This window comes from Phodopus roborovskii, unplaced genomic scaffold (genome assembly GCF_943737965.1).
Source record: "Phodopus roborovskii unplaced genomic scaffold, PHOROB, whole genome shotgun sequence".
Classification (NCBI taxonomy): Eukaryota; Metazoa; Chordata; class Mammalia; order Rodentia; family Cricetidae; genus Phodopus; species Phodopus roborovskii.
In genome coordinates, this window is record NW_026126623.1 from 816,725 (window position 1) to 838,142 (window position 21,418).

The following is a 21,418-nucleotide window of genomic DNA, read 5'->3' on the forward strand; positions in this document are numbered from 1 at the left end:
GAGATTGAACATCTCTTCATGTTTCCTAAACATTGGGATTTGCTGTCCTGTGGATTATCTATTCACTTGTTTGCTTGTTTGTGTTTTTGATACAGAGTCTTACAATGTTGCCTTGGCTGGCCTGAAAATTGCAATGTAGACCAGGCTAGCCTCCGAAGCATAGAGATCTACCTGCCTCTGCCTCCCAAGTGTTGGAATTAAAGGTGTGCGTCATCAAATCACTCCTGCCTTATTTGCCTCTTTTTATGAGGTTCTTTGCATTAAGAATTCATTCCTTAGGCATTCTTCATACTTCTGGCCCCATTATTTGTTGCTCACAGGTGTTATACATACTCTGGGATGCAGTTCATCCCTTCCACCTTCCTCGTGCTGCCCTGGGGTCCAGGAGTTGTTCTTAGTAATGTTTTATTCTAATTTGTGTGAGTGGCTCATGCATGTTGGACATATGACACCACTAAGCTACATCCCCAACAGTAGAGTTTTAGGTTTTCCTGTGACCAATTTGCCTGCTTTTCCTGTTGTAATGTGTGTCTCACAGACGAGGCATTCCCCTCGCTGAAGGTACAAAGCTACCGTTCCTTCTGTTTTCTCTCAAACGCTTTAAAACTGTGCTCCATAAACTTAGGCTAATAATTTATGTGGGGCATTTGTATACATGGCTTTATGGCTCTTATTTCATGTATTTTTTAAATTATGCTCACCTGCCTTTTCTTAGTTTTTTTTTTTTTTTTTTTTTTTTTTTTAAACATTTATTTATTTATTATGTATACAGTGTCTGCCTCCATGTGTGCCAGAAGAGGGCACCAGATCTCATTACAGATGGTTGGGAGCCACCATGTGGTTGCTGGGAATTGAACTCAGGACCTCTAGAAGACCAGCCAGTGCTCTTAACCTTTGAGCCATCTCTCCAGCCCATCTTTTCTTAGTTTTGATGGTGAATATGTATTCATTATTCTCATGAGAACATTGTGACTTTTTTTTTATTATTCAAGTTTGATTTGTAAAATTTCCTGGTTCATTTGCACACAATTTTCCATCACTTCATGTTGGGGACCATCACCATCCTCACTACCTCAGGCCTCTGAGATAGAAAATTACTGTTTCTTAAGAAGTAAGCAGAATGTTCAGCAGAGCATTCCTAGATACAGGCTTGTGGTTTTACAGCCAGTTAAAAAATAGCTCAGGATATTCCTCCTGCTACAGTTTTACAGCCAGTTAAAGAATAGCTCAGGTCATTCCTCCTACTGACCCTTTCATTCTGCCCACTTGCAAACCCTGCTCACCTCCTGCCTATGGTCCTCTATTAGCCTATCCTGAGAAAATAAAATTCGTCTGTTGATCAGAATATGGGCTTGCTGTCGTTCTTCCTGTCCCTTGTCCTTCAATTCCCTGAGGTGTTTCCCAGTTAGTTGTTGGCTGCCCCTCGGGTCGGGGAAACTTCAAACTGATCTTTCCGACTTGCTGTCTTTCTGTTGTTTGTGGTAAGAAGGGATGGGAGAGCTGAGCAGTTACTGTTGAGCCCTGTCTCCACAAGGACAACCTGAGGCACTGCCTATGGCATATGGGTTGCTGAGAGAGGGGGGGGGCTCTGATTGTGTGGGGCAGGCCTCAAGGGAGGCCCCATGCTCCCCACAACCTGCCTGGACAGGCTCAGTTGAGGAAGCCATGGAAGTCTGTTCTTGCTTAAACTCCCGTGCATGTGGGTACTCCAAGTGAGTGTGCACATTCTGCTCCCAAGACAGAGCTTGGAGTTGATGCTCTGCCCTCAGCCTGCACTTGTTCCCATTAGATTTTCTCTGAGAGATGAGATAGCTCACTGCAGGTTGTGTGTGGTCTGCATAGTTACACACATGCTCAGGAGGGAAGATTCGCTGTTAGTCGAGTGAATGCAGACATACTCATTTTCTCATTCATGAGCTTTGCTCTTGGCTTCCCTTTACAGTGTTTGCCCAAGTACACACTCATCTTGATGCCTGGGTTTCTCGGTTCTGTTCATGTGACTTCTACAGTAGTGTGGGAGGAAGAGGGTGCATGCATGCTTTCCTTCCTCAATGGATTCGATCATTTCTGATCATAAGGAAGATGACCTTGCCTGAGTTCTTTGTGCAAACTGTATAGAAAAGAATCTGAAGTCATTTACAAAGCATGCGATGTTTTTCTAGATTTCAAATGAGAAATCAAACAAACTTAGCCTATAAAGATAAAACTATTTTAGGCTATTTGGATTATATGATCACTGTGACAACTATTCAAATTTACTATTGTTGTTGCAAAGCTGTGATGTGCAAACAAACAAAACAAACAAAAAAGAAAAAAACACCTCAGTTTACAAGTAAGCAGACTTGATCTTCCCACCAGAATTTGCAGATGATCGTTCTTTTAAATTCCAGCTTTGTCTACCAAGAGATCTAATTATCTGATTAAGTGATTTCATAAAACCAGGTTTAGACCAAGGATTTCCATTACCAAGGATCTCTGTGGGCTTTCTCTGCAGAAGTAAAATTCAGCATGGAAAGATAATGATTACACACCCATTTAAAGTTCAACAAGAGTGCAAAGGTCAAAGTCGGGTGGGTTGTCCATTAATCTTTATTCCCCCAAATCAGCATTGTTCTGAGCTCTAAGCTTGCTTGATCTAAGCATGTGTCTGTCCCTGGTCTCTTCCTGTGTTTCATACTCTTTCTGATTATAGATGGCACCCACACGCTCAAGTCCAGATTTTAAAATTTTAGTATTGCGTACACACACACACACACACACACACACACACACACACACACACACGTATATGGCAGCTTCCTCCCAGACCAGAAAAGGGTGTCAAATCCCCTGGAACTGAACTGTGAACCACCTAGAGTTGGTGCTGGGAACTGAACTCTGGTCCTCTGAAAGAGCAGCAAGCAATCTTAACCACTGAGCTACCCCATCCCTTTTATCTTATCATGGCCACTGAGACCCCAGATCTGAAAAGTGTCTTTCCTTCTACCAGTTAATTACTTTGGAAGGCCAACACAGAAGTGGCTGAGTGAGCCTGAGGCCTGCTTTGCTGTGTCTGTGTACCTGTGCCCTGGAAGCTGAAGCATCTTTTGTACTAAAGCTATTGGGTGGAGAGCAGTGTGGGAGGGATCCATGTCCTTCATTAAGAACTTTGGACCTGGGCTGGAGAGATGGCTCAGTGGTGAAGAGCACTGGCTGCTCTGCCAGAGTCCTGAGTTCAGTCCCCAGCAACCACATGGTGGCTCACAACCATCTGTAATGGGATCTGGTGCCCTCTTCTGGCTTGTATGTGTACATGCAGCCAGAGCACCACATAGAACTAACATTGGACCTAAAGTTACTCCACAAGAGAAACATATCTAATAGTCTTTATATTTTAAAAACTAATATTGTAAATGTCACTTGTTCTGCTTGCTAAACAGTTTGTAGGGACCTAAGTTATTGTCCTAAGAAACTAAGACTGTTTTCCCATTGTCACCTTTACTTCTAATGTTAAGCTAGCAATATAAGTGCTCTGTGTGTGTGTGTGTGTGTGTGTGTGTGTGTGTACACAGAGAACTAACATAGTTACATAAAAGAGAATGGGAAATTTTAAAAATCGTAAACAAGAATAGTAACCCATTCACAATTCAGTTGCTCAGAGAGAGTGATCACTAACATGTTCGTGCCCATCTCTTGTGACATCTCTCTGTTAGTTTGTACCCACTTAGATTAGCTGTAAAATTTTCACATGCAGGAGCTGATGTGCAAAGTAGCTTTAAAACCCACTGTACCCACTGTTCTACCAAAGAACTCGACATAGGCATGCGTGGGCTAATACAGCCCAGCATTAACTTTAATAATACAGTCCGACATTACCTTTAATGGCACTTTGGCCTTCTACTCTAGCTGTGAACTGCATGGATAGTCCTGATGGTGAGTTTGAAGTACTTTGTACTCTTCTGTTGTTATTATTATAGCAAAACTAAGGTAAACATTCTTGTGCATTTTTTTCTGTCATGTGGACTATCTCTTCAAAATAAATTCCTGTGCTTTCAGCAGGGTTAGTGTATGGGGGTGTCCGTATTTGTGCATAATCTTGGTACTGGGGAGATTGTATTCAATTATTACCTCCCCAAACTTATTATTTCATATCATCACCAATACTAGAGAACAATCTCCCTCCCCCTATCTATCTTCCTCCACCCCTTCCCCCTCCCCCCCCCCCCCCGTGCTGTCACTCCCTGTGGTGACACAGGGCCTCGGTAGTCTGCTGTCCCTGCCTCAGAGCTCTGGGGTTAAGAGTGAGCACAGCCCTCTACTTGGATGCTGGGATCCAGAGCCAAGCCCTCATCCTTGCACAAATGTTCTTACCCACTGAGCCACCTCTCCACCCACAAGGGACATCTGCTTTTTTGGGTTTTTAAGACAAGGTTCTCACAGAGCTCTGGGTGTACTGGAGCCTACCATGGAGCCCAGGCTGACCTTGAACTCACAGAGATCCTCCTGCCTCTGCTTCTCTAGTGCTGGACTGAACCACTGTGTCCAGCACCATACTAGACAATTTCTAAGCAGATCATTTATCAGGATCTCGGCCCCTTTTGTGATCGCCATCACTGAGAAGATGGATTTCTTTAAACTAAAACACCTACATAACTCTTAGCATATGTCAAGAGACTCTACTAGCTATTTTCATGAGTAGGAAATAAATTAATTTATAGGTGAGGAAGCTGTTTACAAGTGATTAAAAGTCCTGAGTCTGGTAAGTAGGAAGCCAGTATTTAAGCCTTTCTGGTCATTCCAGAATCAATCCTCCTTGGCCATCGTGCTTTGCTTCCTTCTAGAGGAAAAGCCTAGCTTGCAAGGAGATGAGCCTGGGAACCAGGGTCTGGGAGGCAAATTCTATCAGGCCAAGTAGAGGTAAAATGGCAACTCATTTAAAAATAATCCGTTTATCTTTTGGTTTTGTTTCATTTGTTTGATTTTTTAGGGTGTGTCAAGGTCAGAAAAGATCAAAAGAAGCCTTGCCTTACTATCAGAAGGCTTTGGAATATACCGAGATCACCAAAGATGCAGAAAGTCTTGAGTGTGTACCAATACTAAGGGAACTGGCGGGAGTGGAGCAAGCCCTGGGATTCCACGACGCTGCTGTCAGTCATTTCTCACGGGTAAGGCACAATACACCGGCCACCAAAGCTGTGCTAGACACAAGAACCACAGCAGCTCTGGCAATGCCTGGCCCTGCCATCTGCTGAAGATAATTAAAACACTCGGTCAGCATAGATGTTTGGCAAAGATTTCCTTATTAGAAAGCTAAGCAGGTGAGTGCCAGACACCGGTCCCTGCTGCTAACTGCATGTTCCAGGGACAGCCTGAGACGATTTCTCACATCACATGGAGAACTCAAGTATGATTCCCAGGTGAAGTTTCTTTATCTTTATTGGTTCATTTAGAGCATATGCTGCTAAAATGACTAGTATATTTGAAAGGGAATAAAAGATGTATTCTTGTTTTAATTATGTGTATGTGTGTCTGTGTGTGGGCACATAAGTGTGTGCCCTTGGAAGCCAGAGCTGGAGCTGGAGTTATAGGCAGTTGTGAGCCACATGGGTCCTCTGCAAGAGCAATATACTCTCATAACTGCTAAGTCATTTCTCCAGCGCTATGACTAGGCCTTTTATTTGCACTCTAAAATCTTTGCCTGAAGACATTTAAAGGTGTTCTGTCAGTTGTTATTCTTAGTCATTGTGAGATTCCTTGGCTTGTGTGTCTTTTGGGGTTCTCCAAAGAAAATAGGACATGTACAGCTGCCACAAATAGAATGTGTAATAAAGGAGGGAGGGGGAGAGAAAAAGGGAGAGAATTTTTAAGGAACTGGTTAGGGCAGTACAGAAAGGCTGGAAATGGGAAACCACAGTGTATTTTTTTTTTCAGGTCAACTGATTGGCTGAGGTTCATTCATATGGTTGACAGTAATCTCTGTTACTTAAAGCAGACAGTGTTATCTATAAAACACAGTCTTCTTAAAACATCTAGACTGGTGTTTGACTAAACAACTGGGCACCAGAGCTGCATTGGTGACACCTAGAACTAGCCACCACGGGGAGTCAGATGGCTGTGTGTTACATCATCTGCTCAGAGCACCTTTTCACGTTTTTCCTAGCGCTTAAAATATGTACTAACCATTCCTGGTATTTCCAATGAGACAATAATGACATGCTACTAAGAATACATTATAACTATGTCTTTTAAATTTTGTCTGACAATTTACACTCCCACTCACAGTATGTTGGAGTGCCCCCAACCGCTCACTTTATCTAGATCATCTCTTTGAATCATTAATACCACTGCGTAACATATTATTTTCAGCTTATAGATAAGGAAGACGAGAATTAGAGAGATTGAGTGATATGCCCAAAAATACATGCCCCCCAAAAGGCATCACTCAGATTCAAAACTAGCGTTTAAAAAAAAAAAAAAAACCAAGATTCCTCCACCTGATATGTAGAGGTAGGCTGGGGATGCTGTGCCGAGCATGGGAGGAAAGAAATCTCTTAGAAGGCTACTGAAATAGCAAAAGCAGAACTTGAGGTGGTTTTGCCAAAGGATGAAGATACTGGGGATGGAGGAACATAGATGATTTGAGACAGGTTTGGGAGGCAGTGTAGTTAGGACATAGAAATGAGGACAGGAGGAGAACGGAAGCAGATTCTCAGATTTCTGGGAGTACAGGCCACCAAGGGTATGCTGGTACCATGTGCAGGAGAGGCAGGGTGAGCAGGTGATAACAGGCAGGTAGACTCCAGGCTGAACCATGAATCTGTGATGCTGTGAGGCAGATAAGTGCAAGCGACAGTGGTAGTTAGAGGGTACTGAAGCTAATGGACCTGTCCACCTGGACATGGTGATTGTCTCAGGAGAGGATGGCTCACCTTGGTGCCAGTTTCTAAAGTACTGAAGGGCGAGGCAGGCTGTCTCAAAAAAGCCTTCATAAAAGGTAAGACAAAGATTGGTCACTACCTAAACAAAGAAAGAAAAGAAAAGAAAAAGATTGGTCACTCAAGTTATGATGCCATGCCCAGGGCCATAGGGATGATAAGAACAGTAGTCGGGCATCATTCAGGCAAGACATAAAGCCCTAGTGAGGAGCCCAGGCAGCAGTCGGAGGTTTTCAGGCAGTGATAGCAGAGTATCCGTCTAAAAGGATGGCTCTGTGGGATGGAGGTGAATTTGATACATGATGGATATAAGCAGAGAGGTTTAAAGGGGAGTGCAGAAGTCTAGGTTTGGAGTGGAGATAGCCTGGATTCAGGAGGCCAGTGAAAATGCACAGATGTGCACATACTTGAGAGATGTGAGCAGAAGGAATGAGTGGCAGGCTGGGAGGCAGGCACAGATGCAGGTGTCAGAGACAGAGTTAAGTTTTACCAGGCGTATCTGGCTTCCTTCACCGTGAGGTATGTGGCATTATTTATTTTCTATAGGAACTCTGGCAGGCATGTGAAATTTTTGAGTTAATATCAGTAATTCTGGATATTCTTATGTAAAAAATAATTTGCTTCAGTCAGCTTCTAGAAGTGAAACTGCTGAGAGGAAGGATATGAATATTTTATAATTCTTGACTCATTGGCATCTTTCCAAAGAGTTGTTTCGATTTATTCTTAATCATTAGAGTGGTATTTTAGTACCACAGACGCTCCCTTTTAGAACCCAGCCCTGCAGCTTACACCTGCTGCTCCTCGTCCCGTGGGTCTGGCAGATATGTAAAGATGTGCATCCACCAGTGTAGATGCATTCAGAATAGCTTAGCTGCCCTAACAATCCTCCCTGCCATTCTGATTCCTCCTTCCCTACCTGAACCCCTGGCAGCCACCCATCGTCATAGTAGTTTGACTCTTCTAGAATGCCATGTAGCTGGGATCATATGGGATGGGTCCAGACTGGCTTCTTTTACTTTGCAACACACACTTATGTTTCCTCTGTATGTGTTTATAGATTCATTTGGTTGTGTTTGAATGTTCAGTGACTCCAGTACTATATGAAGGGAAGGCTGCCTGTTTTCCGAGCGAGTGTGGCTTTCATCTAAGGTCTAACTCTACTCTGTTCTACGGACTTATTTGTGTCACTCTGCTTCCCCATCAGGGGATGCTGGGCTCTACTTTCAGTCTCTTAGTGTTGTGTTGGCTGTTTTCAGTCTTCTTCTCATGTAAACTCTAGAATCAGTTGTCAATAGCCACAAAATGACTCCTCAGTCTCTAGAATTGACACCTTGTATCATTGTATCCTGCTGTGTGTGTCTTTCAGAAACTCCCTTTCATCACAGTTGTAGTTTTATAGTTTCATCACCTGGATATTCCACTTGTTTTGTTAGATTTCAGTTTGGAATAAAATTTTAAACGAAGTTGTATTAAATAGTTCAATTTGCGCTGATGGTAATGAAAATAATTTTATATTTTTAATTTTAAATTCCCTCTCATCTGTCACTGGATATATGGAAACAATCAGCTTTTACCTTGCTACAAGTGCTTCTTGGACCCAGGATTTTAAAAAAACAAGACAATTCTTTCAGAATTTCAGAGTATCTCATCTGCAAGTAAAGACTGTTTTCTTCTTCATTCCCAATCTGTATTCCTTTTATTTCATTTTCTTGCCCTATTGCACTGTTCAGAACTCAGGGTTAGCAAAGAGTGATGTAGGAGAGCTGCAGGCTGTATACCACTGAGTATGACATCAGGTGTTTCAGAGTTACAAAGTTTCCTCCTTACCCAGCTCTCTAGAGTTGAGTTTCCTTCTTAATCATGAGTGGGCATTGGACTCTGTTGACTGCATTTTCATGTACTGATATGATCCTGTGAAATTTTTTCTTTAGTTATATTCATGTTATAGAGTATATAAGTTGCCTTTCAAATAATATTCCTTAAACTTTTTCATGACTATATCCACTTGCAAAGTATAGTTTTTCTTTTGTTTACCAGTTTCTAAAACTCAGTCTATCAAATGAAACTGTGTTCAGATTAATTCAGCAAGGGTCACAACTCATAGCAAAATTCACTGGGATGAAAGTGGCTTCACCAAGACCCAGCATTGCCAGCGTGCATGCAAAGGTTTGAGTTCAGTGTAGAGAAGCATAGCCAAGCTGTGTTAGTGCATCCCCGAAGTCTCTGGGCCTTCCTAGAAAAGGCAGGTGTGCTTAAATAAAACACACAGGTCAGTTAAAGCTGAGCAGATGGTTACATTGTTTCACAGTGTAGTAGACATGCCAGTGTGGATTTTTTTACTTGAGAAGGAAACCTAACAATCATGAGACACTAGAGTTAGGCAGGCCACGGTTTAGGAACTACTGGCTTACAGACATGCACATGCCTAAAAGTATGAACCAAAAAAGGGAATCATGTAAGAATGTGATGTTCCAGAGTATCAGGGGTTTTCAAACTCTCAGGAGACCTTGGCACTATGTGAGTGGGAAATGAATGAGCTGGTGTCTCTTGCTTGTGAGGCCTGTATTCATCATTTATAGTACTTTCCTGTATTTGTTTTCCCTATCTATGTTGATATACATATTAGTATGTACACAGACACATACATATGGTCAAAGGGATAACTGCCTACTTTGGAGGGGCCAAGAGACAGCCCAGAAGGGAAAAGTGTTTGCCAGCATGTACAAAGACCCAGTTCAATCCCTGGAACTCACGTGGTGGAAGGAGGGAACCCACCTCCACAATTTGTCCTCTGGCCCCCCACACGCAGGCCATGGTGTGCTTGTGCATGCCTATATACTTACACACATGTGCACACAAGCTATGTCAAAGTGTAACAAAATTTTAAAACATTTTGAAAATATAATGTCCCTTATTCCCAGACATTTAAGTGTGTTTTCTGTAAGGACAAGGATAGCCGCCATACAGTTATGGAACTTAGGAGGTTTAATATTGGCAGAGGTCACATTATGCTTTGTGGGTTATCTCCATTCTGCCCCTCATTTTTCATTCAATGCAGATCTAGTAAAGGATACTGTGTTGCATTAGCTATCTTGACTCTGGTTCTTCCATCTGGAATAGTTTCTCACTCACCAGACTCTGCCTTTTATGACATTGAAATTTTAATACATATTCATATGTGCCAGTTTCTTATAGACTGATTCTCAGTTTGAATTTGTCTGATGTCTTCTCCTGACTTGATCTGAGTGATATGTCCCCAGACAGAACACTACAAGGAGGATGTGTATCACATCCAGAGGCACAGTGCCCATTTATCCTGCACTGTTGACATTCATCACCTTGTCATGAGGACATGTAGTTTCTCTTCTATGCAGTAACTATTTCCTCTCTTTTACCTAATCAGCATTCTGTATTCTGCTCTCTGTCAAATAGTTCTCTTTAGGTTTAGCGTCTATAGATAACTCTTTCCTAACACATTCTTAACAGTGATAGCTATAAAATTCTGGTTTCTCTACTGCTTTTATCAGTTGACATTCTGATGTTAGGAATAGTCCTCACTTCCTCTCTGCCAAGTAAGTAACGTGTGTGTGTGTGTGTGTGTGTGTGTGTGTGTGTGTGTGTGTGTAGTTATCAAGCATGTGGCAGATAGAACTGACTGGGAATGGCACTGACTTTTAGAGCCTCAAAGGCCACTCCCAGGGACACACCTCCTCCAACAAGGCCACACCTCCTAATCCTTCCCAAACAATTCCACCAACTGGGGACTTAGTGTCAAATCTGTGAGCCTGCGGCCCGTTCTCATTCAAACAGCCACAGAGTGAGGCTACCAGGTTGAGTACAGTATGCTTTGGCAGTTTTATAATATTTCAAAGTTAATGGCCATTTTCCTCTCATTTTTAGTTGTGCTATTCTTCTGAGTTAATTTTCAGGGTCACATGGCATTTGTATTTCTACCCATGTGTATAGGAACACCTGTTTCCCCTCAGCCTGTTTCAACAAAGTGTATTGTCAAGCTTTCAAGTTAGTTCTAATGTGATGGGTGAGAAATGACATTTCAATATAGCTTAAATTTGCATTTCTATTTTTAAAACTAGAGTTGAGTATCTTTTCATATGTTAAAGGCACCCTAGTTCTTTCTGTGAATTGTCATTTCTGTGACTTATTCATATCATTTGCCAGTTTATAAATAGGATTTTTAATCTAGCTTTTTGTATCGTTAAGGGTTCCTTATATATTACAATATTGATCCTGGTATCCATGATAAATGTTGTAAATATTTTCACCCAAATTGACATATGTTTTGAAATTTTGCTCATAATTTTATTGAGATTATTTATACAGTAAAGCTATTCTCTTAAACCGTGCAATATTCTGGTGTTTATATTTACAAATTTTTGGAACTTCTATCTAGTTCCATAGAGTTTTTGAGCAACACATTAGCAGTAATTTTTCATTCCCCTTCTTAGCAACTGTCAGTGTATTCTCTGTGTGGTTTTGCCTATTCTGGACATTTCATATAAACAGTCTGATAATATACAGCTTGTTGTGTCTGACTTAACAGTATTCATGGTTTGCTCATATTTTAGCATCTGTACTTCAGTATTTCACTGTATAGACCTGCTAGATTTTTATCAATGTACCATTTGATAGACATTCAGGTTGTTTGCTTTGTTTCTATTATAATTAATGCTGTATAAGCATTTATATTCAAGTTTTATATGGATCTATGTTTTCATTTTCTTGGGTTTAAGACTGGGAGTAGCCACTGTGTCACATGGTAACTGTCTAAGCTTTGAGGAATCACCAGGCTGTTTTCCAAGGTGACCTCAGTGTCTGATATTCCTACCAATGAGGTGTTCCAGTGTGAAGGTTGCCACTCCTCTATATCTTCGCCAATACAGTTTGTAATCTGTGTTTTTAACTGTAGCTGTATTGTTGACTAAAATTATATTTGAATGTATTCCAAGTTTTAATTTCTTTCATTACTAATTTTTTTTATCTTCAGCTATTTGTATGCCTTGACTGGGCATACAAATCATGTGCCCATTTTAGACAGTTCTTTGTCTTTCCATTGTTCTGTAGGGGTTATTTGTATATCTTGATGCTAGGGCTGGAGAGATGGCTCAGCCATTAACAGCTAAGCTCACAACCAAAAATATATCCTGATGCTAGCTAGAGCCGAGATGCCCACCGGATACCCGAAGTGTTTTCTTCCCTTCACTTCTTACTGGTACCCTTTCAGGTACAAAATCTTTTAATTTTGATTAAGTCTGCTTTATCTGTTTTTTCTTTTGATTTAAGCTTCACATCTAAGAAACCATTTGAGTTTTTTGTTTTTGTTTTTGTTTTGTGTTTTGAGACAGGGTTTCTCTGTGTAGCCCTGGTTGTGCTGGAATTGACACTGTAGTCCCAGGCTGACCTTGAACTCAGGGTTCAGAGGCAGAACTCTGCCTCCTGAGTTCTGGGATTAAAGGCATGTACCACTACCACCACCACCACCACCAAGCTGAGAAACCATTGGATAATCTAAGTACATGAAGACTTGTATCTGTGTTTCCTTAAAACAGGTCATAGATGTTACTTCTGACATAGAAGGTCCTTGCATTTTGTGTGTGGTCTGATACGAGAGCTCAACTTCACTCTTTGAATTTGGCTATCTGGTTATCTCAGCCACCATTTATTGAAAAGCTTATAAATTCACCATAGAATTACCTCAGCATGCTTGTGACATAAGTAACATAAGTAACAAGGTTTAATTCTAGACTATCAACTATTCTATTGACCTATATTTTGAAATCAGTGACTGTGATCCTCTTTGTTCTTCTGTTTCAAAAACAGTTTGTCTATTATAGTCCCCTTGAGTTCTCATATACATTGTAGGATCCGTCACCTTGTCAATTTCTGCACCTCTCCCCCACAAAAAATTCTGCTGGAGTTTTGAAAGATATTGCATTAAATCTTCCTCCAAGTTGTAAAGTGTTGCCATTAGCTTTTTCAATCCCTAAACATAGAGATCTCTCCATTATTTAGAGGTTTTTTTCCTTGTTCATTTTAATAGGTTTTATAACTTTATAAAAGTGTAAATGGTTTTGTTTGGTTGTTGTTTTGGTGTATGTGGTGTGTGTGTGTTGTATGTGTGATATATGTGTATGTGCATGTGAGTGCATCTTCTTTGGCTCTCTGCCGCCAAGGACACTGTTCTCGCGACAGTGCCTCTCACTGGTACCCAGGCCTAGTTTCTTACATGGATGTTGGGGGTCTGAACTCAGGTCCCCATCCTTCTACAAGTGCTCCTACTCACTAAGCCTTAGAGCAGCAGTGCCCAACCTTCCTAATGCTGTGGCCCTTTAATTTCCTTCCTCACATTGTGGTGACCCCCAACCATAAGATTATTTTCATTGCTACTTCATAGCTGTGATTTCCCCACTGATATGAGTCAAACATAAATATCATATCAACAGGATATCTGAAAAGTGAAATCTCTGTGAAAAGGTCCTTTGAACTCCATAATCATGACCCACACTGCCTTAAAGTTATGTTTTTCACTTACTTGGATAATGTATTCCTAAGTATTCATTGTTTTCAATATTTATTCACTGACTCTCTCTCTGTCTCTCTTTGTCTCTGTCTCTTTCTCTCTCTCTCTCTCTCGTGTGTGTGTGTGTGTGTGTGTGTGTGTGTGTGTGTGTGTTATATGTAGTGTGAGTGTAGGCACACATGTGGTACTCTTCTTCCTCTGTGGGTTCCTGGGACCAAACTCGGTGTGAATGTTGCTTGGTGACACTTTTATGTGCTGAGCCATCTTGCCAGCCATGTTTGTTGTGTTAGTTGATGTTTTAAGAAGGAGTGTCTTAACTCCTTTTTCTCAGTATTCACTGATAGAGAAATAAATGCCTTTTTAATGTCCATCTTGTGTATACAACCTTGATGAGCTTACTGGTAATTATCTTTCCTGACTCATTTGTCTCTGTATGTTCAAATTTCTATCTTCTATTGCATTTAGATTTTGAATCTGAGTTGGAAGGGTTTCTGTCTACCTGGGTTATAGAGGAATCCACTCACTTTTAGAATACTTGGCAAGTTTGATAGTTAACTATGATTTCTATTTATTTTTAAGGTTAATAAAGATTAAACAGTGTTTTAAAATAAAAAGAGACTTGGCAAATCAAAATTAACATTGAATTTGAAGTCAGACAACCAGGCTCAGTTTTCTGTTTCAGTCTTTTTGATTGTAGACTAGTCCCCAGCCCCTTTCCAGTAAATTTACAGAGATGCTCTCCGCTTCAGAGTTTCCAGGTTTCACATTGCTGAAGGCTTTGTGAACTCTTAGGCCTACTGCCAGGGTGAGCTGCTTTACTTATTAAACACCTATTCCTGTTCCCCCTTTCCTTCAGGAGATTTACCTGAGATATGAAAGGGAACAGAGTGGCCGCAGGTCTCCCAGGAAACCACGAGTAATAGGCATTTATTAAATACACACAAAGAAGTTCTGTTATCTTCCCAGTTGGTTTTCTTTCCTCATTCCTTTGGAGTGAGAGAAACACAGAGAGAGAGAAACGCCTTATTTTCAGTAGGATGCAGGAAAGTTCTATGGTATTTTAAGAAGTAGCCCATTAGTTGGAAAGAATGAAGGAGACCCTACAGTGTCACTGCGCAAGGGAATATGGCATTCCAGGAACTTAAAAGGGTGCCACCCGCCCACCCGCCTGCCTCCTGTGGCAGGCCTATGGAAAACCAAGCAAACAGCCATTTTTGTGAAACTCCTCATTGACTCCTCATTGATTTTGGTAATCACACCTTATTTTCTTTTCTAAAGAAAAAAAAAATTATACATGGTTGATGTGGATGCAACCAACCGCTTACAGGGAGGGGATGAACACTGAGGCCCCGCTGGCTTGATTTGCTGTTTTGTAGCTCTGATGCTTAAATGGCATATTTCTCTTGTTCAATTTTCAGGGCAGCACAGCCACAAAAGTAGGGAACTTTGATTTGCAAACTATCATGAAATCAGAACGTTTATCAGTAGGGCAGGAAGATGTGGCTTTGTTCCCCACCTGTGGACGGTTGGCCAGGGTGCTGACAGCTGGATGCTTGTACCTGCCTCCGACAGTCTGTGGATGGCAGCACTTCTTACCAGCAAAGCATCTGCTGTGGATTTACCACAAATATATTCATTTATTAGAAATAATCTGAAGATGACTCCTAATTTTTTTCAATTCTCTGAAAAGCTAACAAAGTTTATATCCTTTACAAAAATTCTAAGTGTGACATAAATCTAGGTGCCATGAAGTAGAAGTTGGCTGTTGCTCTTAAGTTAACACCTGTCAAGAGCCTGCACACTCACAGCCCAGGGCCAGCTGGGTTCAGCCACCCATCAGTTCTCAATAATTCAGCAAAGATAATGGTGAAAAGCAGAAAAGGGGGCATGATCAATGTGGCTACACAAGGAAAAGGAACAGGGGTCCAGTGTCCCCTGCCTGAAGTCCATCCTCGAGGTCCTGAAATGGGGGTCAGGTTTAATTGGAAGATGAGCAGTCTGCATCACTCAGCAGCCCTGGACAAGCTGTGGCCAAGATGTGGTTCTGCCTATCATCACTATCTTGGCTCTAGTCTCCTGCAATGTTGTCCAACGACTTGCAGATCTCTCCAAGAGACAACATCCCCTCTGGCTAGCACCAAAGCTCTACCCTTTTCCTCCTTTCAGCATGAGATTCTCGGGACAATTCCATTATTTCAGTTGTCTGGTAGCCAAAGGGAGGAGCTCAGTAGTCTCTTCAGAGCGGCTTCATCCCTGTAGGATGGTGACACATTCTGCCCAGCAGTGCCCTGTGTTGACACTGCTTGAACATCTTCCTTTTACATATTTGCAGATGGGTATAGATTAGGTGACAGAGTAAAAAGGAGACGATAGGGAGAGTGGGAGATTTGACAGCTTGACAAATGGAAGAGTGCTACTGTGTGAGTTTTTATGATGTAACAAAAAAAATCAAAGGGAAAATATAGTCTTACACAATAGAGATGAAAAAGATAACTCACAGATACATGGACAAAAGACAGGAACAATTTATAGAAAAGAAAACAAATGGGAAAAGCCATTTAAAAATAATCCTCAAACTCAGTTGCCATTAAAGAATAGCTGTTTAGGGGGATGGAGAGATGACTCAGTGGTTAAGAGCACTGGCTGCTCTTCCAGAGGTCCTGAGTTCAATTCCCAGCACCCACATGGCAGCTCACAACTGTCTGTAGCTCAAGTTCCAGCAGATTCAGCATCCTCTCATATATATGTGGTCAAAACACCAATGCATATGACACAAAATAAAAATAAATAATTGAAAAAAAAAGAATGGCTGTTTAACTGCCTAGTGTCCTAGGAAATGAAGCCAAGAGGGGCAAGCCAACACTGTGATATTTGGTGTGTGTGTGTGTGTGTGTGTGTGTGTGTGTGTGTGTGCACCTGTGCATGTATGTATGCATGTGTGTTTGAATGTGTGCATGTGCACATGTGTGTTAGAAAGTGTGTGTGCCTGTGCATGTGTCCATGTGCATGTGTGTATGTGCACCTGTGTGTGTGCATGTGTGTTGTATACACACAACAGTGTTTTCAGAATGTGACACAGGAAGCTGTTCACAGTGACTGACTATAAGGATTCTGATTAGAAGTGGGAGGAAGGGTGAAGTCTGTAAACTGAAAGGAGGAGGTCATTTTGTTTTGTCTTGCTTTAGTTTGTGTCTTCTTTTCCACCACCAAAGATTCTAAGATTTAAAAAAAATTATATGCATTTAAAACTAGTTAAATGTTAAGAAAGCTCATACTTGCAAGCAAAAGGAAATATAAGCCCTTGACATGTCTATTTTGGTGCTAATCCTTATAAATAGCAGGGCTTTTTCTCCCAAGCCCTTTGGAAGAGGTAAAATTGACATCTGGAGGAAAGCCACTAAGGACTCTCTGTGACTATTAAAAGAAACGGGCCTAGTCCAGGGCCTCCATTTTTAGATGTTGTCTACAGTTGGTGACTCCCCGTTCATCTAATCCCCCCCCCCCGGGATTCCCAGGACCATCCTTGCCTGGCCAGGCCTCTGCAGCTGCCCCAGCCCTCAGGAAAGGCCTCCCCACTGGACAGAGACTGTAACCTGACCTATCTTACATAAGGATATCACCTCAGAGCTGGAGATGGAATGGCCGTCTGTGGCAGGGCTGAGACAGAGAGCTGGACAGTTACAAATAAGCACAGCGAAGCTCGTGCTTGCAGTGACACGGTGAGGAATGGGCCTGAGCTTGTAAACAAAGGCCAGGACTTGCGCTAAAGCAGAAGGAAGAAGATACAGAGATGCCCGTTCCATCCCTCATCCCCGATTTCTTCCCTTTGGCATTGTTGCAACCTGGGCACCCACAAACTAATACCTCACCATTCCCTGACCTGTTTACTCTATTTTTTTTTTTAGCAGAGTCTACCAGTTAGCAGCCCCTTTTACTGACCTTAAATAGTTTGCCATTACATAGATAAGAAAGTCATTTTCTGTAAGTTTCATTGGTTTGGTAACAATTTGGGCCATGACAACATGCAATTGAGTATTGTAGGCCTCAGGCTGACTCTGTGTCCTGTGCAGACCTACTATGTGACCTTGATGTTTCACTTCTTCACCTGTAAAGTGAGGCAACACCTGTCTCACTGGTCCTTTGGGATTAAGCAATAGTGCATATAATCTGTTTAGCACCATACTTGGCAAAGTAAGAACCTGCTCATAATTGAACCTCTTCTTCCCCCATCCTCTCGCACATTCTAACTTTTGCTTTAGAAAGAGATCAACCTGTTCTTAATAGGTTTTCTTCTTTACCCAGTCTCTCTCCAGTTCTGGCCTTTGCTTAACAGAGACCCCTGGCTGTTTATTACTAAGTTGAGACTTTGTTACCAACCCCATCTGAGTCCTCCTTGTTCAGGTAATATATTACAAGTTCACAAAGGTACCCTGGGATACTTGGATGTTCCTTCTATACTTAGCTATAGCAGAGACTTCCCTCTGAATCTATGGTCCCCATAGATTACGAAGTGGAGGGAGCAAAACACCCAGGTCCCCTGTCCCTAAGTGTTTCTGTATAAGTGGGAATCCTATTATCTCTCTTACTAGCCACTGTTTTCTCCTCAAAGAATAGTGCACATTTTACAGATGCAAGGCAGCAGGCCCAGTTAGATAAGAGTCAGCCAGCCCTAGCTATGGTTGTGTCTATTGGCAGACAGAGAGGAGCAGAGGAATCCATGGTTTCCCCCCAGAAATGCACCTGCGATACTAGAAGGAACACCCACTCTGTTTTTGACAGGGATTAAGGGAGCTGGTCATGGCTACTCTTTTGAATAAGGTTTTGTGGGGAGGGGGAGTTGAGACAGGGTTTCTCTGTGTTGCTTTTGAGCCAGTCCTGGCACTCACTCTGTAGACCAGGCTGGCCTTGAACTCACAGAGATCCACCTGCCTCTGCCTCCTGTGTGCTGGGACTAAAGGTGTGTACCACCACTGCCTGGCTCATTGAGTAACTTTCAAAAAAAATAAATGCTCTTGGCCAGTGTGAGGTACCAAAGGTTATTTAGCTTATGTTGTTGTCTTCTTAACCCAGTCGATTTTAAACGTCCAATTTGGGAATATTTAGCATTCTTTCTCAACGTTAGGATGACAGCTGATAAGCATTTCACTACAGGATACTGAAGAACAAAAATAAATAAGTAAATAAATAAATAGGAGACAGGGGTGCCCCTCCCTGAGGAGACTAATAATGAGGTGAAGAAGTTGACCTAATGGCCGCTCCGAGCGTCCATGGGGGTCAACGCCTCAGCGCTGTGGAAGGCAACAGAGGCGAGCAGGACTCTTGTCATTGTGGTCACTGCTTCCTTGCCTTCCAGTGCTCTTGCTCACACGCGGAGGGGCTGTGATTCACCTTTTCACTTAGCCTTGTCCTAAAGTCATGGCTGTGCTTGAGTTCCACAGGACTGCAAAATCGCCAGCCTTTTCAGGTACTTCTCCTGTTCCCCTGGGGACCCACATGCTGTCCTTCTCAGACCTCTCCTTCATGTCCCACAGAGAGGAAGTGGGGACAGGGCGTTAGGCGTCCAGGCTGCTCCACCGGCTTCAGGGGGAGAAGTGCCAGAGAACCGTGGATGAGGAATTGTGCAGGATAAGAAGGAAAAGAGGGTTGAAAATCACCGGTACTTTGGCGTCTTTTCAGCCCTTTGCAAGCCACCTCTTTTGTCTTTCTGAAATGTAACCAGGTTAATATATGTCCACAGAGATAAATGGCCATACTGATAAACCAAAATACACTTGTTCCCCTATTAACAGACACTTAGAAGGATCCCCGTTTTCACCATCTTAAATTATGCTTGTGTGGGGTTGACGGTTTCTTGATGGACGATGGGTGCCGCACTCTGAAGGGAAGGGAGAAAATGAGAGGGCTCATGGGAACACTCGAGTAGACACTAGAAGCTATCTAGATGCAATAGGGCCGCAGCTCCAGAACCTGTGAACTCGTGGTGTCAGTGAGTAACAAGTTCTGACATCAAGGGTGCAAACAGAACCCTAGGCAGTCAAGCATAGCATAGAGAGGAAAGGAGTCTGTCAAATGTCGGAGAGGCACCGTGTGAGTGGGGACACTTGTTGCTTTAATGCATTCTATTCTATTCTATTCTATTCTATTCTATTCTATTCTATTCTATTCTATTCTATTCTATTCTATTCTATTCTATTCTATCCTATCCTATCCTATCCTATCCTATCCTATCCTATCCTATCCTATCCTATCTTATCCTACCCTATCCTACCCTACCCTACCCTACCCTACCCTACCCTACCCTACCCTACGAGGCGGATGCAGTCAGGATCACAGTTCTATGACTGACAGTCACACAGCCTGGACCAGGGAAAGTGGAGGGGGGCTCCCCAGATCCTCCCTATGAGTCACCAGGGTGCTAAAAGTTGCTATTCTTTTCTTACCACTCATTTACAAAGAATGTCCCCTCTTTGTTCTTCTGGCGTTTAGTAAAGGCCTTGGCCTTCGGGTTGGACACCAGAACACAAGATCATTCTACTGGTTAACCTGTATACAAGTACCACTTTTCCTTCCTTTTAATACCTACCAAAAATTATAACAGTTGGGACATAGAGAGAAAGTCAGCTGAGTACAAACAACGTGGAAGTGTCTGTATGTCTGCACAAATCCAAGCACCCCATATTTTTGTGGTTCATCTGTGATCTCCTTTAGAACTGAAACCAGCTTGATATTTTTGTGTGCGAACTCCTAGTGTTAGCACAATATCTGGCAAGTAGAAAGCACTTCAAAATTAAAATAACACTGAGCCAAATAGGAATAAATTAGACTAAGCTGAAATGAATGGAATTTTTACTGAATAAATGAGGTGCTAATTTGACACATCTTAAACACCCTGGGTGCTCAGCACTACTCCTCACTCCCTCCAGCATGCAGCTTTAAAAAGGTTATTGCACACTAAGTAGATCAGAAGCTGAACTTATGAAACAAATGCTCAGTGTTTGCTTGCACAATACGAACATGCCACATAGGAAAGTGTTAAGGTTAGAAAATTGTGTGATAAATTCATAGCCCCTAAGCCAGTGGTTCTCAGCCTGTGGGTCTTGACCCCTTTGAGGCTGAACAACCCTGTTACAGGGGTCACATGTCAAATATCCTTAATATCAGATATTTGCATTATGATCACAACAGCAAAATTACAGTTATGAAGTACAGTTATGAAGTACCAACAAAAATAATTTCATGGTTGGGGGTCAGTGCAACATGGGGAACTATATTAAAGGGTTGCAGCATCAGGAGGGGTGAGAACCTATGCCCAAAGCCTTTTGGACTTATTTACTTAATATTGTAAGTGGGTGTTTTATTGCTGTTGCTTTGTGACTAGAAAGTGTCACTTTTCTGCCTCCAGTCAGAAAGCAGCTTGTGATCCTTTCAGTACATGTAATTATGTGATTTACTGCCTTTCCTTGGGTATGATAGTGAGCAGGAAGGAAACAGAAAATCTTCTTTGCATTTGAGTTCTATTTGGTCTCAAACAGCGAATGTTGGTGTGTTGAGTCTTTGTAAAGTGCCCAGGAAAGCAGCCTGCAGAGAACCCTGCAGAAGTCTCTCCAGTAGTGGACCCTGGGGGTAGATAGCCAGGGGGATGCACAGCCTGCCCACATGGGGGCAGGCTTACTGCTTCTTTTCTTCATACAAACACTGAACCCTTGACAGCTTGATTCTGCCCTTTAGCTCTGTAATCTGAACATCCATGAAACTGTATTTTGAAATACCTATTATTTCAGTAATATTTCAAATCAGAATTTAAAAACAGACTTTTCTTGTACCAATTTGAAACTGGTGACTCCTCTGGGCTTCCCTGGGTCCCTTGTTCAATTCTTTCTAAAGAATTCCAGTAATGAGAAAAGAACTCCTGAGTGTTCCAACACAGCAGCAAAAGCCTCTGCTAGCAGGAGTGGCTGGGGCCATC

The 21,418-nt window shown here is 42.1% G+C and overlaps 1 protein-coding gene across 3 annotated transcripts in view; it reads left to right on the top strand.

Moving 5' to 3' along the window:
* Nucleotides 1-21,418, top strand: part of Ttc23 (tetratricopeptide repeat domain 23) — a 92,839-nt gene that overhangs the window by 38,670 nt on the left and 32,751 nt on the right. For all 3 annotated transcript variants that reach the window (XM_051206513.1, XM_051206511.1, XM_051206512.1), the window contains exon 6: nt 4,967-5,144. In XM_051206513.1, the coding sequence (XP_051062470.1) occupies nt 4,967-5,144 (178 nt within the window). The remainder of the gene's footprint in view (nt 1-4,966; nt 5,145-21,418) is intronic.